This window comes from Hibiscus syriacus, unplaced genomic scaffold, assembly GCF_006381635.1.
Source record: "Hibiscus syriacus cultivar Baekdansim isolate YM2019G1 unplaced genomic scaffold, ASM638163v2 tig00110045_pilon, whole genome shotgun sequence".
NCBI lineage: Eukaryota > Viridiplantae > Streptophyta > Magnoliopsida > Malvales > Malvaceae > Hibiscus > Hibiscus syriacus.
The window spans coordinates 439,373-459,452 of NW_024062575.1; the positions used below are offsets into that span (position 1 = coordinate 439,373).

General features: G+C 33.0%; 3 protein-coding genes across 3 annotated transcripts; 2 read left to right on the top strand and 1 right to left on the bottom strand.

Moving 5' to 3' along the window:
• The first annotated feature begins 266 nt into the window (after window positions 1-266).
• LOC120213933 (ethylene-responsive transcription factor ERF118-like) lies at window positions 267-725 on the top strand. The gene has a single exon (XM_039211968.1). It carries the CDS (start codon window positions 267-269, stop codon window positions 723-725), a length of 459 nt encoding a protein of 152 aa, XP_039067899.1.
• A 1,001-nt stretch (window positions 726-1,726) lies between these two features.
• On the top strand, window positions 1,727-2,521 carry LOC120213934 (ethylene-responsive transcription factor ERF117-like). The gene has a single exon (XM_039211969.1). The coding sequence runs from the start codon at window positions 1,727-1,729 to the stop codon at window positions 2,519-2,521; it is 795 nt and encodes a 264-aa protein (XP_039067900.1).
• Window positions 2,522-6,235: 3,714 nt separating this feature from the next.
• On the bottom strand, window positions 6,236-7,138 carry LOC120213974. The gene is made up of 4 exons (XM_039212002.1): window positions 7,025-7,138; window positions 6,770-6,926; window positions 6,610-6,676; window positions 6,236-6,530 (listed from the first exon to the last, which is right to left on the bottom strand). The coding sequence occupies exons 2-4, from the start codon at window positions 6,859-6,861 to the stop codon at window positions 6,249-6,251; spliced, it is 441 nt and encodes a 146-aa protein (XP_039067933.1). The 5' UTR covers window positions 6,862-6,926; window positions 7,025-7,138; the 3' UTR covers window positions 6,236-6,248.
• Window positions 7,139-20,080: the final 12,942 nt, after the last annotated feature.

Below are 20,080 nucleotides of genomic sequence, written 5' to 3' on the forward strand. Positions count from 1 at the left end.
AAGTTTACATCGTGGATGTGTTAAATATAATCTGATATAATTAAACCTTTCTCCTTAATGATTGTTCCCTCGTCTTCTATTGGTTAAAAGTTCAAGGTTTTTCTTCATATTCAAGAATGCTAAAAGATACGTTAAATGTTTAGCGTTTGATCGAAGAACAAGAAACCATGGAACCGAGTTCAAATTTTTCCCAAGACTATTCGAATTATATACACTGATCCTTGTGCTACAGATTCATCTCCAGCAACGAAGAAGAAGAGCAAGAGATGAAGAAAACCAAGAATCAAATTCTTGGACTCAGGCGAACTGTCAAGGAGATTACTTGGTGTATGGTTCCCTCCGATTCATCGAAAAACGATGGCCAAAGACTTCAAAACCCTTGCACCATGCCGAAGGGTGTTCGACGAAGGCCTTGGGGCAAATTTGCTGCAGAAATTAGAGATCCTTTCACCAAGAAACGTATATGGCTCGGTACTTTCGACACTGCAGAGGAAGCTGCTGCTGCTCGTCGGGCCAAGAAACTCGAATTCGAGATGACGAAGGCGGCCATCGATAATAACAACTCATCGGTAGTTCGTTCGTCTCCTCCATCAGAACTTGATGTTTCGACCAATGCCATTGAAGTGGAAGACAACGATGAAGAGAACACAAGATACGTAGCGAAGAAAGTTGTAAAAGAATACAATTTGTTCATAAATATTGGCCAAAATTTGTTTGTTAACTAAACAAGTTTAATAGGTCATGTCAGTCTTTATTACTGGATAATGTTTGTTAACGACGGAATGATCTATTTATTATAAAAGGATAACATTAGTGTTTCTTTTATTAGTTTGAAACTTCAATGCTAAAGAAAATTTTACTTATAGTTGAGTGACCTTTTTTATATTTTATCTTTAGAAATATTTGAAAAATCATTTAGTAATTAGATTATTTAATATAATTATTTTTAATTATATATGTACGCACTAATCAAGTGGTTTCCGTGATAAATAAATTATTATTATTTTTTGAGGATTCGAATTCGAACATCATAAATATCAGGGGCGTGAGTGTTTAATGTCAAAAGGATAACGATTATACGGAATATTTGGATAATCATTATAATCAACGAATCCACTAAACGTTAATTACATTCTTCCATTCTCATGGGAGATTAATAATAGAGAATTTACGTAATTAATTATAATAACTTTTAATTCTTTTTATTTAATTAATAATTTAATTAAATTATATATAATTAGGTAAAATATATTTAAATAATTACGAATTGTTTTTACATGAAGAAAATCATTAAAATTATTTAAATTAGCCTCAATCAGGGAGATACGACTGTCTAGTAATTACACATTTTTGCAACTATCGAATGGAGTCGAATATACCTTTTTTTTCTATTTTTTAACAAAAACAATAATTTTCTTACCTGTTTTTAATTAAAAATGTTGTTTTTTACTTATTTATTTTCACTAACATGGAAAATTCTTATTTAATTAATAGATTTTATAAATTTAAATGGCTATTAAACCTTTCTACTTTTTAAAAAAGTTGCTGGTATTTTTTGACAATCGAGACTGCCAAAAAGATACCTTAAGTAGTTCTGTTTCCTTTATTCCCTTCACGCTCCTCGATTAAATTCAACGAAGGAAGAGCTCTGTCTTTCTATTGTCAAGACAATGCGATGTCATGCAAATTCTTAAGCTAAAGGCTTGTCTTTGAGTGAAGAGAAATCATGAAGCGGAGTTCGAGTTTTCCCAGGAAGGTTCGAGTAATATACAGTGATCCTTACGCTACGGATTCATCAACCGACGGCGACGACGATCAGACGATGAACAAGACAAAGACTCGAATTCAGGGTATCAAGCGACGTGTCAAGGAGATTACGTATTCATTTGATCCCTTCTATTCATCCGAAAACGATAGCAAACGACGTCGAAAATCTTGCACCATGGCCACAGGTGTTCGACGAAGGCCGTGGGGCAAGTTCGCTGCGGAAATCAGAGATCCATTCAACAAGAAACGTCAATGGCTCGGCACTTACTGCACCATGGAGGAAGCTTCCGCTGCTTATCAGGCCAGGAAACGCGAGTTCGAGATAATGGCGGCCGAGGAGAATAAGAACACTCCGTTGATTCTGTTGTCGCCTTCATCGGTGCTCGATGTTTTGGTCAATGCCATCGAAGACAACGAGAATGAAACAATGGAAGATCAGTACGTATTGAATAAAGCCGTGAAAGAGTACAAATTTGTCCAAGAAAGGAAAATTACTGTTGACGAAGTAGTATCCGTTACAGATTTGTGGAATGACGAGGCATCAGTCATGGAGTCATGGGAACCTCCATCGGCTTCGGATACATGGGATGAGCTCTTCGGACGATGGGATCTCGACACTCATACTTCTAACCATCATGACGATCTGTCATCGACCAACAACGTCGTCGACTGCCGGCCGGAGAATACTAAGTTGATTGATTTGCCTGACATGAAAATGGACAATGGGGATATGGGTTGGGTGGATGACTTTTAAAGAAAATTCAAAATTAAATTCTTGTTGCCGAACACAATAGCTTGTAATCAGTTGTCATCAGAGTATTCAAAGATCTTGTAACGAGAGAAAAACATTTTTGCTAAACTATGGGTCTCTTGTCCAAGTACATGAAAATTTTCTTTTGCGTTAACGTAAGATTTTATATTAAAAAATTAAATTATAAAATTTCAAGAAATAAAAAAAATTATTAATAAATTTTATAAAATATATTAGAATTACATAAAATTTTAAAATTTTAAGAAATGATACATCCGTCAATTCTCATGCAAAGTACAAGAAATTATTTCTATTGCCATATGTTTATATCTCCTCATAGAAGGCACATAAAAGTACAGAAAGTTAATTATACTAACGGACTATACAAACAATATTTTCATTGCTTTTACCATAAAAAATGCTATATATATGTATGTATGGAAGTAAATGCATACATTATATTACTTGCATACAATATCTTTTTTGAAAGATGTAAATTTGTATGATTTAATTAAGGTGCAATCATACAAAACAAGACGAAGCATGGACCTCGTTAAAAAAATCTCTAAACCTACTAGAGAAAAAAGAGTGCACCATGTTCGTCACTAGAAGATACTACCATCAGCAATCCACAACAGCTAGCATCACCACTCTGAGATAATAGATATGCAACCAACCTGACCCATCATTCAAAAATATAGACACTCCACAAGTTCATCTCTCTCAAACAATCAATAAGGAAAACAGTTAGACCAGAAAGGTGCACAAATTGGAAAATGGAGCAATTAATACTGATACGCAGTCGGGCCGAACTTAACCATTTCTAATCTGCAATTTATGTCAGCTTTTGCAAGTCTATCAGCATCAGAATTCTGAATCCTGTCAATAACGTTAATGATCTAACTCACCTTACTTCCAGCTTGATAGCTACTGGCATCAAGATCTTTGAACACTGTAGGGGTGAACGCCTAACCCAGCAGACCACATTATTTGAATCTGATTCTATTTCTAGATGGGGACACTTGTTCCACTTAAGATCCGAGTAAATCTTGAGAGCTTCCTTAATGGCTAATGATTCAGCTGTGGCAGGGTCTGAAATGTCGATAGATTTTGAGAATTCGACGATAATAGCTCTATTGTGACCCCTTAACACACGGTCGATTCCGGCTTGACTGAGATGGCCATTAACAGCTCCATCTGTACTGAATTTCAAGACTCTCGGCGCAGGAGGAACCCACTCCGAAGAAGTATTCTTCGCTTTGATTGCCAAAGGCATTGACCAGTTCACCTGGTTTGAAATAAAATCGTTAGTAGACATACCAGATTCCGGCCACTTTGCTCGATACCACCATCCGACCCTTAACAGGATAATCTCGAAGATTGAATCACCTAAAAAGGTTTTTCCTTTGAAGATAACTTCGTTTCTACTTAACCACACGGACCAAATAATTGCAGAGAAAGCCATGAACCAGAATTGATCTATATTGGCCATCGGGCAGCAATCAGACCATGATTCTAGAAAGCCTCTTGCACCAATTGGAAAGGCACACTGGATGTTCCATAGTTTAAGCCACCTGCACCACAATTTCCAAAGTAAGTCACAAGAGAAAAAAAATAGGTGACTAACCGATTCTACACTTTTAGAGCAGAAAACGCGATCGTTTGATCTTCCAATCCCAAAACTCCTCTTAGCTAACTCGCTCAATGTTAGAATCAGGGTTTTAAAAAACGGTCCGCGACCGTGATTTCGGCCGCGATATAACGGTTTCGCCGCCGTCCGAATTACCCGCGACGGCCGTAATCACGGTAAATCCGAAATAACTAAAAATGCGACCGCGATTTGAACCCGGGATAGAATTCTTTCATGGATGAGTTTCCACATGAAGCACTCTATATTGAAGGGGATGAGACCCGACCATACTGATTTCCAGCAATTCTCCACTTGAACATTTTGCGTAAATAATAAGAACAAGAAATCTTTCGTGGTAAATGGACCCGTGGTTGCAATAGCGGATGCAAAGCTTCCTCAGTGTGGGCACGTGCTCGGAATCCGAGTTTCTTTATATTAGATATTCATTTTATTATGTGCCCACCTAAAAGTTACAAAATGATCCTCAATTATAAGAAGTTGTTTTATTAAATCTCTCGACTTTTTATTATGTTTCAAACTCATCATTTTTTATTAAAAAATTAATGATCGTCTAAGTTAAATATTAACATGCTGACTAATATATGATAATTATTTGAGATTATGATATCATATTTTATCATATCTCAGTCAATAGGTTAGCGTACAACTTAGACTACCATCAAAATTCTAATGAAAAATGATGAGTTTAGAACATAAAGAATAGTCAAGTGATCATTTTGTAACTTTTAATAGTCGAGAGAGTCAACAAAAATAACTTCATGTAGTTTAAAAATTATTTTATAACTTTTTAATATTCAATAACTCAATAAAACAGTATCTCTGAATTTTATAAATTTAATTATTTTAATTCTTGACTTTTATTAGGTTACTTTTAACCCTCAAATATATTTGTCATATTAACCCACAAATATATTTGTCCTATTAACCTAAACGTCATAGTATAATAATAATAATTTATTTGAACTAATATAAACTATTCTATCATTTTTATCACGTCATAAAAATTTTAAAAAATATTTAATCTAAATTTCTTAAAATGCTAATATCAACTCTAGAAATGTAACAAAATATTTAAAAATAATAAATTAAAATGATAAATTTAAGAGAAAATGTAGGTCCCTGAAAAGAACACGAGGGTCGAAGCTTTACAATAGAGACGTAAGCAAGAGATTGAAAGAGATTGAGATGAGAAGGAGCGGACAGTGGTGCCACGATTCGATGATAAAGACGCCAATAGAATAATAGCATTAGGCATTAGCCCACAGTTCAAAAAGCCACAATTCAATATTCCCACTTGCCCCCTTCTTTGATCTTATCAACTCTCACCCACAGCCCCAATCCTCCATAACCCTAAACAACTAACCCATGCCCCAAACGTATATCCTCCCATCTAATCTAACATCTAATCTTAAAAGTTTAGGTTCTATCTTGAATTAAAATGATAAAATTATAAAAATATATTTCTCGAATCGGATCAATTTAAAAACACCTTATCCAATCAAATTAAATGTAAATAATAAAAATATGTTTCTCGAGTCAAATCGTATAAAAAAAAAAACTCTAATCCAATCCAACCCGACTTGATATCATCCTATCCAATCTTCTTCTCCACTCACCCATACTACTTTATATTCATACTAATTCAATCACACATAAGAACAAAATGAAAACCTTAATTTCATTCAAATTACAATTACATGAGAAGTAACAAGGGATTTAGAGTCATTGATAAAAACACAACATTATATTACACAAAAGTCTCTCAAATCCCATTTAACAAAAGAAAGGCAATTACCGATGTTCTTTTTCGCTCCCCCTCTTGAATGTTTTTTTTTTTTTAATCAAAATCCCATCCCAGATAATCAAAAACCCATCATCATCATCATCTCCATTTTAATTTGTGATTATTCTTCTTATATTTACAATCCAAACACTACCCCACACTAATAACGAGTTCTAATTTTTTACCGAGTTCTCATCATCTCCCTCCCTCTTTCTTTCTCAAATCAAAACTTTTTTTCTCTTTAAAGATGAATCCCCGCCCCACCTCCTTTTGAGGGTCTTCCTTTTTGTTATAATTTAAGCAACGGCGGAGATGCTGCAATTCCGGTTATCTCGGTTGAGACAATCGAACCCCTCGACTCGTATCGCCGCCGGTTGAAACCCGAATTTCATTCTCACGCACCCTCCTCCCCTTGATGATGGAGAATAGGGCGGTGCCGCCGATGTTAGCTGTGTCATATCGTTGTTGAATCGGACATCTTGGATTAAAGGGTTCGCCGCCCTACTCGGTGGTGATCCGCAGAAATACGGCGGCGATGAACCTATTTGGTTGTTGGATTCCTCGGCTCCATATCCTCCCTGTCAATTAAAAAATAAACTCAAAAAGACGAATTAAAGACCAGAATTATTCTTAAATTTTGGGGAAATTTGAATTTACCCTAGAGAGGATTATATCGAGAAGATCTGTACCAACATCTGAATCCTCCATCTCACTCTTATAACAACTGAATTTTCACCCAGAATTAAAATTAAGAAAATTAATACTTCAAAAAATTTCGAAAACAGAAATTAATCAGAAGATAAAAGGAGGAGCTTACTTGGTAGGCCATTTAAAGGTACGTATAGGCTTAGGGCAAACCACAGAATCAAATCCTCTCTCTTCAAACCTTCCCATGGCGTTGGTGTTCATTAATACTCCTTTTTATTTTCAATTTTTTTCCAAACAAACCAAAGATCTGAACACCAACAAGGCCTGTACAGGAACAAAATCACAGAAAAATAGATCCACACACGAAAAAATTTTAAAGAGAGAGAGAGAGAGAGAGATCTGGGTAATTTCCCAGACGAACCTTAAGCTCCTCCAATGGAGGATTTGAAGGAAGAGAGATTTCTGTGGAATCAAAGAGAGAGAAGGAACAAATATGGGTTGAGATTTGAGAGAGGAAAAGTTTTCAAGAGAGAAGGAAGAAAGGGATTGGGCTGAGTATTCATAGAGAGAAAGTGACTGAGGGTGGATAAGGGTGTGGCCGAACTTAGATTGATGTGATATGAGATCAGTGAGTATTGGCCGATTGGTTTGAGTTGGACGGTTGATTATTGTTTTTAGAGGGAGTCAACCGGTGTGGTTGGATACACATCAAATATCAATCAATCAAATTTCCTTTTTTTTTAATACGGTTATTTGTATATTTTATCCGTCGGATGCATGCACGTTGCAATATTCTAGTTATTTTCCGTAATAAAATTGATTTTTTTGGTAGATAAATGAGATTGTTCTGAAAGTGGACGCTCCCTTCCTTATATGTAATAATATTTTTAGGTTGCATTTAATTCACGGAACGTAAGATTATTAGTGAAAATAAAAAATTATCAGGGAATAAGATTACTGGGAATGTTAAATTACTGTGTTTGGTTGATTTGATAGGAATATAATTTAAAATAAAAATTACTGGAATGTATATTTTATCAAATTATCCTTGTTCTATATTTTTTAATAAGTAAAATTTTAAATATTAAATAAAAATTATTTATATAAAAATTCTATTTGTTGATAATATATTACTTGAATATTTAAATATATTATATATTATTTTAATTTTAATCAATATTAAATTTTACATAATTTATGTAAAAATATATTAAAATTTTACATCAACATTTAACTAAATGTTTACATTGTGAAAATTTTTCATAAATATTTATAATTATAAAAATATGTAAATTATTTTTGTTATCTAAGATATAATATTTATTATATTTTCTATATATAATTTATTTATCTTTTATATTTATATTTAATTATGCATATTTTATCATTATTATTTATCTCATGAATTTATATTACAAAAACATAATTTAAATAAGTAAGAAAATATAATACTAAAAATCATATTGTCTATAATTTTATATTTCACCGTCATTTATCATTATATTTGCTAATATTTTAATAAAATTATTAATACTCGGTTCTAATATGATTTGTACTTAATTATTGATTACAAAAAGTAAGCAACCCAATAATTCATGTTTCCCAACCTGTAATTTCTCTCCGAACATATAAAAACCGACAGAGGTCAAACTTTTAACATACTAGACCGATAATTTCTTTCAGATCATACACAAAAGACAAGTGAAATAGCTTACCTGTATCTAAAAAGATGCAAAGTAAAGCAAGAAACAATGGGAAGCTTTAAACAAAATTAAAATTATACTAATATAAAAAACAAGTTGATGCTTAACAAAAATCCAACACTTGAGAAAAACAATTAAATGAAGGTTCAACAAATAACAAGACAACTTTCTTGAAATTGTCTCATCTAGCTTGCTATTTGAGATCCTAGCTCGTCGCCAGTTAAGATCAACTGGAAGAAAGAAGAGAAAACATACAGTGGATGAAAACTTCAAAACCCAAAATCCATCATTAGTTTAAATAAATTAGAGAACCAATGGAATAGTTTCTCTTAACTAAAAACATAAAATAGGAGCTCTAATAAAATTTACCTCCTGATTAGCAAACTCTAGTGCCATTGTATCGAACTACACTAGTATTTTTGAAAGACCAAAACTTTTTCTTTAATAGCCATGATATTACGCAACTCCGTCATGATATTTTTTTTATAATAAAATCATTTTATCCAACATAAAGAGGGGTAGTTATAATGGTAATTGTGGGGACCAAGACAGGAAGTTAATATGTAGGCTGACCAAAATAAAAATAATCGCAAGAATCATCGAATCAATTTTGGTTGGCAGCTACAAATTCCTATCGGCAATTGGCAAAACGAAGATTTAAACCAAGGCCATATTGAATAAAACAACAAACAATCAAGAGCTTGAGCGTGGACTGCCTTATCCCGCTTTCATCACTACTCATGTTATAGCTGCTCTAAAAGTAGCAGAAGGTAGAAACAGGAGAAAACAAAAGGTCTTCCGAGGTTTTAACTTTTTCTTTTATGATGATAACAATCTCGGTGAAGCATATGAAAGGCCGCGCACCTTCCCAACATAGAAATGTCCTAGTTATTTACACTGGACTAGCCTAAATCTAAGCAATTTCTTAGCTATAGAGTCGAATTTTATAATTTAGGAAATATACCTTCACATACAACAATGCATACACACATGAAAGCGATAAATGTTAACTATCAAAGACAAAGTTTTTACTACATAACAAAAATTATCAAAAGTAATTAACATATTCGAAAACTAGCACATTACTTGCAAGTCATATACTACATAACAAAAAGAAGTATAACATTAACCATCAAAAGATTGTACAATGTTCAGACTTACAAAAGATAATAGCCATGACATTCTAAACGTAATCATATATGTTGGCTATATTATATACACACAAAATTCTTCAACTCAAAAGATTAACATATACTTGGCTAAGCTACACAAAAAAGTTGGGACCATATTCTAAAGTCACAATCAAGAAGAGATCGACATAATTGTAGAAGGACGATAGTCAAAATGATGGTCTAAATTGACGGCATTCAACTAATTGCTTAATCACATAATCTTGTTTGAATTCTTTTGGCAAAGAAAAGAAGAAATCTACCTTGTGCGCATCTTTGCTAATATACTCTCCTGCAGTAAGCATTTCATCAGTGGAAAGTCCTTCAATTTTCATGATTTCAGTTAAAATCGATATTCTTCGATCATTTCCTTCTGCCTACTTTTTCAATAAAGCAGTAATATCCTTAATTTCTTTGGCAGTTTCTCGGTATGCAGCACCAAACTTACTTATCTCATGTACAAGCTCAGTTAACCCATCATCACTTCGAGACCTTTTCTTGCTAGCTATTTTTTTCATTATAGGGGTCGAGGCTGTAGCATCAGATGTTTGGCAAGTTGAAGCACCAACATCCTTTCTTGATTCATAATCTCTTACTCCCTCTTCTTCAAGTAATACATCTATAAATGCATTGTCTTCAACATCAATATGTTCCACTGCATCAACTGTTGTCTCCGCTGCTATTCCTGTAGCTCTTTCTTTTCCAAATATATGAACAAAGTCATCAAAGAATGGAAATGACTTGTTTCTCAATCCAGCAGTAGTTGGATGACTCTACAATATAATAAAATTGCAAATTTAATAAATCTTACAAAGCTAAGTAGATAACAAAGAGTATAGAAAGAAGATAAATTCAATTAAAATACTTACTCTAACCCAATCATCAAACACATCCTTTGGTGCAGTTAAACATTTTTCTTCTTCATTCCAACCGAATCCACTTCCAATATTCAGCATTTCAGATAAAACATTGTATTGTCTTTTTAGTAGCTTCACTCTAGATTCAATATGTGGATGGTCCCTAATTTGTTATGTTGAAAGCTTGATTTCTAACATTTTTCAAGATTAGATAGATAACCTAATCTAAATGTTCCATTATCAGCTTTCCAATGTGGGTCTTCAGCCAAAATGTGTAAACATTCAACAAGTGCAGCATCCTCCTCTTTAGTCAATGTCCTTTTAGTTACTAAAGACTTAACCTTTCTAGATGTCGGTGGTTTTCCCCCTTTGAGATTCCATATTTGAAGTTGACATATTTCTCTTCGAAACAATCTAAGAAGATGTATATAAAAAATGTATAACATAACATAAAACATGTCATCATTGTCAATACTAATCATAAATGAAATTTAAAATAATAACATAATATAAATCAAATGTAGTGAATGACATAAGTAATGAATGTCCATAACAAATAAAATTCGAATTTTATAGAAGAGAAATACATAAAATTTAATAAAGTTTATGTCATAAAATATAAATATGTGAAAGACATGAAAGTAATGACCACTAACATTAGATAAAATAGAAGGTGGAAGTCATACATAACATAAAATAACATCTATCTTAAAGTACGTGACGCCAACCAACTAGTAAACATATCTTCTGCTAATTTGTCTCTCCACTCAGTCCAAGCACTGCTTGGCTCACAATGTCTGATCATTTCTACTTCATTAATCTCTTCAACATGCCTACTATCTTCAGTATAGTCAGATTCAATAGGATCGATTGGCATCTCAGATCTTATGAAATTATGGAGAAGACAACAAGCTGAAATGAGTCTACATTGTGTTTTCACTAGATAAAATGATTTTTCCCTTAAAATTGCACATCTCGCTTTCAATATGCCAAAGCATCTCTTAATGCAATTCCTAGCTTGAGAATGTTTCATGTTGAAATATTCTTGAGGGGTGGTAGGTTGGTGTCATTCTCTCCAATCATTCAAGTGGTATCTTTGACCTCTATATGGTACAAGAAATCCCTCTCCATTCGTGTATCCAACATCACATATGTAGTAACACCCTATATTATTTTAATTTAAAAACTAAATTAATATACAAAACTTGTAAGAATTTTACATTCTTTTATATATATATATATATATATATATATATATATATATATATATATATATATATATGACCTAATAATTTACCTTGTGGAACATTTAAACCATTTCTTCTACTAATGGCATCTCTGAGTATTCTACCATCAGCTGCAGAACCTTCCCACCCAGATAAAACATAAATGAATTGCATGTTTGGTGTGCAAACACCAAGTACATTTGTCGCAATTTCATTTTTTATTGTTTTGTATCTAGGTTTATCGATTGCAGCTACATTGACCTTAATATATGTTCCATCTAGAGCACCTAAACATCCCTATATTCATCAAATAAAGTTAAATTGCATTATTACTATCCATTTATGTATTAAGCATTAATAATTAACTAAAAAGAAAGTTCAGAATTATGATACAATACCTTAAACCATTTCCATCTATCGTCTGCTGAATTATCTTGTATCGGTTCTGGTTTTCTAAAAAGGATCAGATGCAGTTTCAAGACTAAAGCTAACACTGTATGGAGAACTCTACTAATTGTTTCACCAGATCTTACTATTTGACATTTTAAAACTCCAATCTTAATATGGTGGGATATAATATGAAGGAAAGTAATAACCATTTCTTCTATAGACATATATCGACTCTCTTTTAACCCACCTTGACTTTGTAATAGGTGACACAATTTGATAAATGCTCTCCTATCCATTCGACAATTATCAACACTTTGTCGATCACTTTCAAATACAATTTTATGTAAATTAAGTGATCTAATATTATGTCTATGAAGTCTTTCATGTGCATAAGTTATTTTAGGTCAATTTTTATATTTTCTAAGAATAACTGAAATAACCATAAGCATATGACACATAATTTCCATCATTTGCAGTTGTAAAATAAGAATTGTGGCGATATGCGTCTTCTTTCGCATTGGTAAACGAGCCATAACTGTTATTATGAACAAACATTTTAATATTAGAAAATAATAATATTTAACAAGAACAATTGTTTGTCATCACAATAAAAATGGCACTATAACAAAATGATGATAGAAGAGCAACTATGTCAATACAGTTCAACAAGTTACTGAGCTCTTTGGCTATCGAGGTATGATTATTTACATGCATTTGAATGATCATTTATGGTATAAAACAAAACAAGTTTCTGATTCATACGATTCCAGTGCATTTGGTTCTATGCAGACTGTTTTTGAACAAACCGACCTCGAAAATGAAACAGCCCCACCTCCCACTTCTAGTACATTTGGTGCCATGGCTAATTTTCTAGTTCCTAAACTCTCAGCTGGGTTTGCTGGAAGTTCATCTCATGAAAGATCATCTAATGCAGCAAATCAATCTAAAATTCTTAAAAAGGAAAGGTATGTCATTCGTCCTCCTATAAAGTACAACTGGTCTCTTCCTGGACATAAAACTGATATCAAGCCTCCACAAATATTTCAGCATGAGTTGCTTTAGAATTTTTCAATTAACATGTTTTGCAAGGTTGGGGAAATGACGCTTGTTTAGTGAATTTTTTTATTAGTTTTTCTACAGTTAAATTTTCATAGTCTCTTTGTTTTATTTTCATAGGAATAATGTCTATGTTGTGCTAAGACTTTGAGTTAAAATTCCATGTTGTTTTGCTCTAATTAGGAATGTGCTTTATCAGAGGTGCTCATGCTTATATATAATGTATGATTTGGCATGTAAATATGTTGATTATTATAGAGCATTATAAATAAGCAGGAAATAGGCAGTTTATTATTTATCACTCAGATGCTTGTCTTATCAAAATTAGATGCTTTTAGATTCTATTCATGTAGAATTTAAATGTACTAACATCCATGCTCATGTTATCTCATACCATACACCCCCCAAATACACAACAAACAGTTTTCCTAATTCAATAGTAGTTGTACAGTCTTTCTCTTGGTACATTGTTTATTACTTCATTTATGCATAATAGTCTGTTTTCTCTTTTATTCAATTGTTTTGTAACTCGTTTCCAATGAAACTTCAACAACTAGACCTAGGTGTGCCATTTGTCTCAGATATTGTCTTGTAAAACTTCCTGTAGATTCCGGTGACCAAGGTTCAAACTTTCAGAGACCTGAGAAATGTTCTGATGAAAAGGATATTTTTTTCTGCCTTGCATTTTCGTATTAATTCAAGAATTTGCTGAGTTCTACAAATGTGTTATCCTTTATCTTGCTTACACATCAGTGGAGTCTCTCTCAGAATCTTTTAAGCTGGTATGTTTTTATTGGTTAATGTTTTTTCTGCCAGTCCAAATTTACTACCTTATGATATTCTTGGAGAGTGTCAATTTTCTAAAAAAGTTGCTATTGACATTTGAGACTGCATATATTTAAATCAGGTTATTTGAAGTCCAGCTCTATACTAACAAGCCCCATGGTTGTTTGCCAATAATTTTGCTTATCTATGAAGCTTGTGTTACACTTCCTATTGGTCAGACTTAAGATTCCCTCTTTCACACGTCTTTTTCCCCCTTTTCACTCTAATGTGCTTATATGTCTTCCTCTTGTGCTCAACATAAATAATCGGGATCCTCTTATAAGTAACTATTATCGAGCTAATATCTAGAAGAGATTGATATCATTCAAATTCAATCATGACATACCAATATAAAACATGGAATTCACATCAAATGTTCAAGTTGAAAATTAAAATTTAATCTTTAAGGAAAATTTCTCAAGTCACCAAAGAATATGCACAATAGTTGTCTAAAAGAAAATCAAAAGACAACAGGACAGGTGAGTGTTGGACCGAGTATGTGTTCAACTCCGCTATGTTCATTTTCTCAAACGTATTTTTTCTAAATTTTTCATATATTTGGAAGATGATACCAACCAGTATAACATAGGACAAACACCATTTACAAACTAATCAAAAGACAACAGGGCAGGTGAGTGTTGGACCGAGTATGTGTTCAACTCCGCTATGTTCATTTTCTCAAACGTATTTTTTCTAAATTTTTCATATATTTGGAAGATGATACCAACCAGTATAACATAGGACAAACACCATTTACAAACTAACCAAATCATCTACATTCTTTCCAATATACAACAATCCGAATTAAATGAATTCTGATTCCCATAATTGAACAACCAAAAATATGCATTTATGAATATAAACACTATAAAACCCTAGTTCAATGACACCAAGTACCTTCCAAGGCCACAATGTAGTTATAGCAGTCTCAGCCATTAAGAAGAATGCAGACAAACTCAAGAGAGCAGTCAATACCAGACCTTGTTCTTTAAACACTTTAAGAATCATATATGCTTTAGGCCAAGCATTCCTCAACAACAATATGCATTGCCCAATCACTCCATAACCAGTATTAACCACTCCCTCCACAACAAAAACTCTTTTGTACTCAAACACCAATACACCACAAACCAATGCCACCAAAATACCCCTTTTCACCAAATTCAAATTCAGTTTAGTTTTCACATCTTCCTTTTCTTCCCTCAGCAATCCCTTGTGTCCAAAAGCACCATTTTTGGGCACTCCAAAAGCTTTGAAAACTCGGGGATTTGAGCAGGTGGAGATAACAGGAGTTGGGTAGTGATTGGTTTTGGAAAAAAACTTTGATGAGTTCTTCAAGTTTCGATTTAGAAGCAGGAAAGATGAGGACTTTGTTGAATAAATGAAAGTGGGTCGGCTGAAAATTGAGGATTCAATGGCCATTTATATCAATAAGAAGAATTCAATTTGAAAAAGTCACAATTTATTTAATAATCGATTTATCAACCAATTTAGGTAACATTAGTACCTCTGAAGTCTAAAGCCATGTCTTACTAGTTTTTTAACCCTTTCTTTCTTGTTAAAACTTCTGTTGGACAGAAAGAAAAATAAATCCTCCACAAAGTAGAACACTGACAAGTTTCAATCATAATTAGTGAAAAAAGAATTGGATCAACAAATTCCTTAATAGAATCTCATGTTCGTACACGAAACAGAAAAATAACAAAAAACAGAGATGAAAACCTAAAACAATCAGATTCAAAACAACAAAACAACAGTCGATGGATCTTCAATCAGAAACAAACAACAACAAACAGAGATGAAAATGACACCCAAGCAGAGATAAAGTCGATAAAATTTCAAAAATGCTTGTTGCTGCGAAAATAGCACACAAATGGATGGTTTTGTATCACGAAAATGGCAGAGTGCGAATGAGAAGAGAAACATACATGTTGGTGTCTGGGAATAGCCGACAACGGCGTGATGCTTCGCTTGTGACGATGACTGCAGAGGTAAAAACAAAAAATGGCAGAGTGTGATGGAAACGGGAAAACAAGGGTAGTTTAGCCCTTAACACACGGAATGAAATAATACCTAACGGGTATGGGGGAATAACATTCCCAGGAATATTCACTGTTGGGAAATAAATATTACCTTCACTTGGGAAAGAATACTCAACCAAACATGGGTATCATTGGTCGGGAAAAAAATAATCCTACCGGGAATGTAAGATTACTCCATCCAAACGCACCCTTGGGGTAAACTGTATAAATGACCCCGTAACTAAGGTCTAGGTTATAAAATAATTATTATTTGTAGTTTAACCATTGAACAATTTAAATGGATTCAAAACAACCACTAGTTGTTAGAAATTAAACAGCAAATCTGACGTTGAGGTATCTGCAATTTTTTTATTCCATGTTGGTTTAAATAAATCTCCACATCAGAAATAAACATAAACAAAATGAATAAACTCAACTGGAATATTTTTTCCTTCTCAATATTTCTTCATTATTTCTTATCATTTTAAGATGAGGAAGAAAATCTAGAGGGGTTGTAGACGACAATAGATGCAGATTTGGTTCTAGTGTGCTTTTGTGGAACTCGTTCTATGCTAACAATAGGTTGAACTGATGAAAATCCAAGTATGAGGTTTTGGGGTTGTGAAAAATATGGAAAAGGTTAAGGGGTTGTAATTTTTTTTCTAGTATGACCCACCAGTAAACCCTACATCAAAAATAGTTATTGTTGGTCTTCTTAAAAGGATTGTTGCTATGGAGAAAGAAAAGAAGAATGAAATAATTCTTGATAATTTTTTTTCTTGGGAATGCGTTTTTGTTGGGTTTCATTTTAGGAGTAATCTTCTAGTAATATGCTATTATGGTTGTTGCTTGAGATTTAGAGTGCTGGAAAATTTCTTTTTAAATGGGATATTTATTATCTAGGTTTTTTGTAATTTGAAGGGTGACGTGTTTGATGTTATGTCACCAATTTTTGTAAAGTACTTAATCTAAAATATGTAATGAAAAAAAATCTTTTCATATTAAGTTGTGAATTAAATAAGAATGTGAAATACTTGCAAATTGTGAAGTAATAATTTCAATAAACAATAATATGAAATAAGGAAGTTAAAGAATACACAAATACTTCATATCATAAATCCTTTAAATTTGGAATCCATACATCACATAATACATAATCACATCTTCAACTTTGGAATGTAATCATATATCGCATATAATTTGTGAAACATCAAAATATTAACCCACTAAAGTCAATTAAACAAAAAACTTGTGATATTTCTTATCACAAGAGTATGATCATGTTAGAGTTTGGTCAATACACAAAAATCAAATATTGCCTAATATTGGTGTCAACAAAATCAAGGATGGACAATCCTTGAAGTTGATTGGGTGTCACAACTCTCCTGACTCATATGAATGGAGGGAGTGGACATCCATCTAACAACGTAGCCTTGTGAAGGTTGAGAAAGCTGAGTTATTGTTGGAGTTGGCCTTGGGAAAATTCTATCTCCACTTGTTGTTGGGGTGGTTCTAGTTTGATTTGTTGTTGGGATGGTTATATCTCTTGTAATCTACACCAATCAACTAACATAACAAGACATTCAACCAAGCACCCAAAATAACAAGACATTCAATCAAGCACCCAAAATAACAAGATATTCTTTCAAGCAACAAAATAAAATGTATAATAACACTTACTGGAAGTTGTGGAGCTCTGGTATAGCCACAAACCTTTTCTTTACATGATCGGGTATTCTGTCCACTTCCTCCACATTTTTTACAGGAAAGTTTGACACCCTTCTTACACACCCTACCAAGTACAGGTACTGATTCATCAGCCTCTCTTTTTCACTTTTTGTGTGGTATTCCTAGAGGTCTTCTAAAGACAGGTAGCATGATAGGTTCCAATGTTTCTTCAGGAGTCCATTGTTTACCACCCCTCACTGAATTGGTCAAATGAGAATAAATTACCTTTTGGGTCGACAAAAAAAAAACAATGGTGAACATATTTTTCTGGTCAATCTTCAAGTGCCAAAATAATAGAAATTTCATGCACACATGAAATCCTTACATCAAATAAGAATTAATTAGTATCATAATATTGTGTAATGAAATAACAATAGAATACCATGAAATAACCTGTTAATTTCCATTTTCTACATGAACATGTCCATTCTTGGATGTTAATAGAATGCTGGCTAGAAGAACCATATAAAACCTTATACATGTTTCCATCAGCATAAGTAGGCCAAAAATTATATAAAACAAACTAAAAGTTAGTCTAATTTTAGGACAGAAAAATTACCAAAATAATAATAATGATATTGAGGCACTAGTTATACCTATGTGTGAATGATGTTGCATGGTCTAGTTTTTTCTTCTTCTGAATTTTAGGGCACAAAAGTTTAATACACTTTTCAACATCATCATTCTTTTTACTAAGTCGTTGCATCAACTTTGTTCTGATGGATTCCATTAATGTAATGATAGGCTTATCTCTAGCTTCAAGTATTATCTGACCTAACAACAATAATAGTAATTAATAAAATGAAAGAAAAGTTTGTGTATTTACAGTAACAATAATTACCTTATTAAAACATTCGCAATTATTATTTAGAAGCATGTCTGACTTGCAGTTGAGAGAAAAGTATACTTTGAACCATTGCTTGGGGTCTTTAGATGACAACCACTTCCAAGTAGTTTCTAATAAAACCTTCAATCCATCTATGGCATATTGAAACTCCCTCACATATGTTGTCTTTGAAGTTTTCCACAACTGGTCATTCAATGTTTTTTTCCAACAAATCCATTGGTCTTAGAATTTGAGTACAAATGTCTTACACATTGTGCTCTGAGTAGGGATACAGTTCTGTTACAGCTTCCATTAGACCCTATACAAAAAAAAGTTAGCAAAATAGGTAAACTAAAACTTTTCCAAATTTAATAGGTAAAAATTAAGTCATACCTTTTTTCTATTAGTCATGAAAGTGATGTGAGAGTTGTCTATCTCCAAATCATTTTCTAATATTTTCATAAACCAGCACCATGATGGCTCATTCTCATTCTCCACAACAACAAATGCTATTGGATAAATTGAGTCATTTATATTTATCCCAACAGCTGCCAAGAGATGACCCTAATAATACCCTTTCAAGTGACTTCCATCCAGACCAATAATGGGCCTACAACCAGCCTTGAAGCCATCCTTCATGGCTTGCATACACAAATAAAACCTCATGAAAAGTCTATAATCTAACTGACAAATTGTTTTTGTCCCTGTACTTGAGTACCTTAGTTCACCTAGGTAAGCATATAGCTTTGCATACTACTCATTATAGTTCTCATGCAATTTTTAAAGGGACAAATTTTTTGCCCTAATACACTTACTCTTTGACACTATGATGCCCTAATCCTTGTGTACAACTTGTTTCAGGGAATTAATTGAGAATGTGTGATCAATATGAAATCATTTTCATACTTCTTAGCTAGCCACTTAGAAGTTTCATTTTTGTTTTTAAATTCCCTAATACAATTGTGTTCACCTTTCAATGACTTAATCTGTCAAGTACCTTTTTTGGGGTCTTCACATTTCATTGGACATGTCCACAAAACCCATGGACGGTCGTTCTTACATGTTATTTGAATCATTTTATTATCACTTATCGTCAACTTCACATTGTACCTATTTTTTTATACTATAGGTTTTAACTGTTTCTTTTAATATTGCCTTACTTGCGAATATCAAACCAACCTTCAATATATGATTAGACATGTCAGCAGAACTATTAAATTTAGGAAATCTATTTTTCTTTTACCACCATCTGAATCCCATTCATCTACACTATGTAATAAATCACACTTTTCACTGTTAGAAGGCTTATCTTCACTTCATACTTCTACTTTAGCATTGCCCAACCCAGTATTATCAGTGTACTTTCTACCTATACTTTAGCATTGCCCAACCCAATATTATCAGTGTATCCTTTATCTTCTAAACTCAGAGACTCATTTTCTGAGTCAGAAAATGTAGATACATCAGTGGATGACTCAACAACATAATCCTCATCTTCTGAGTCAGACTAACCTCAGGTTCTACTCTACCTTCATAATGTACTTCTTCCTCACAATAAAGATGAACCTAATGGTCCCTAGGTAAAGTATTAACCATTCAGAAAATGTAGATACATCAGTGGATGACTCAACAACATAATCCTCATCTTCTGAGTCAGACTAACCTCAGGTTCTACTCTA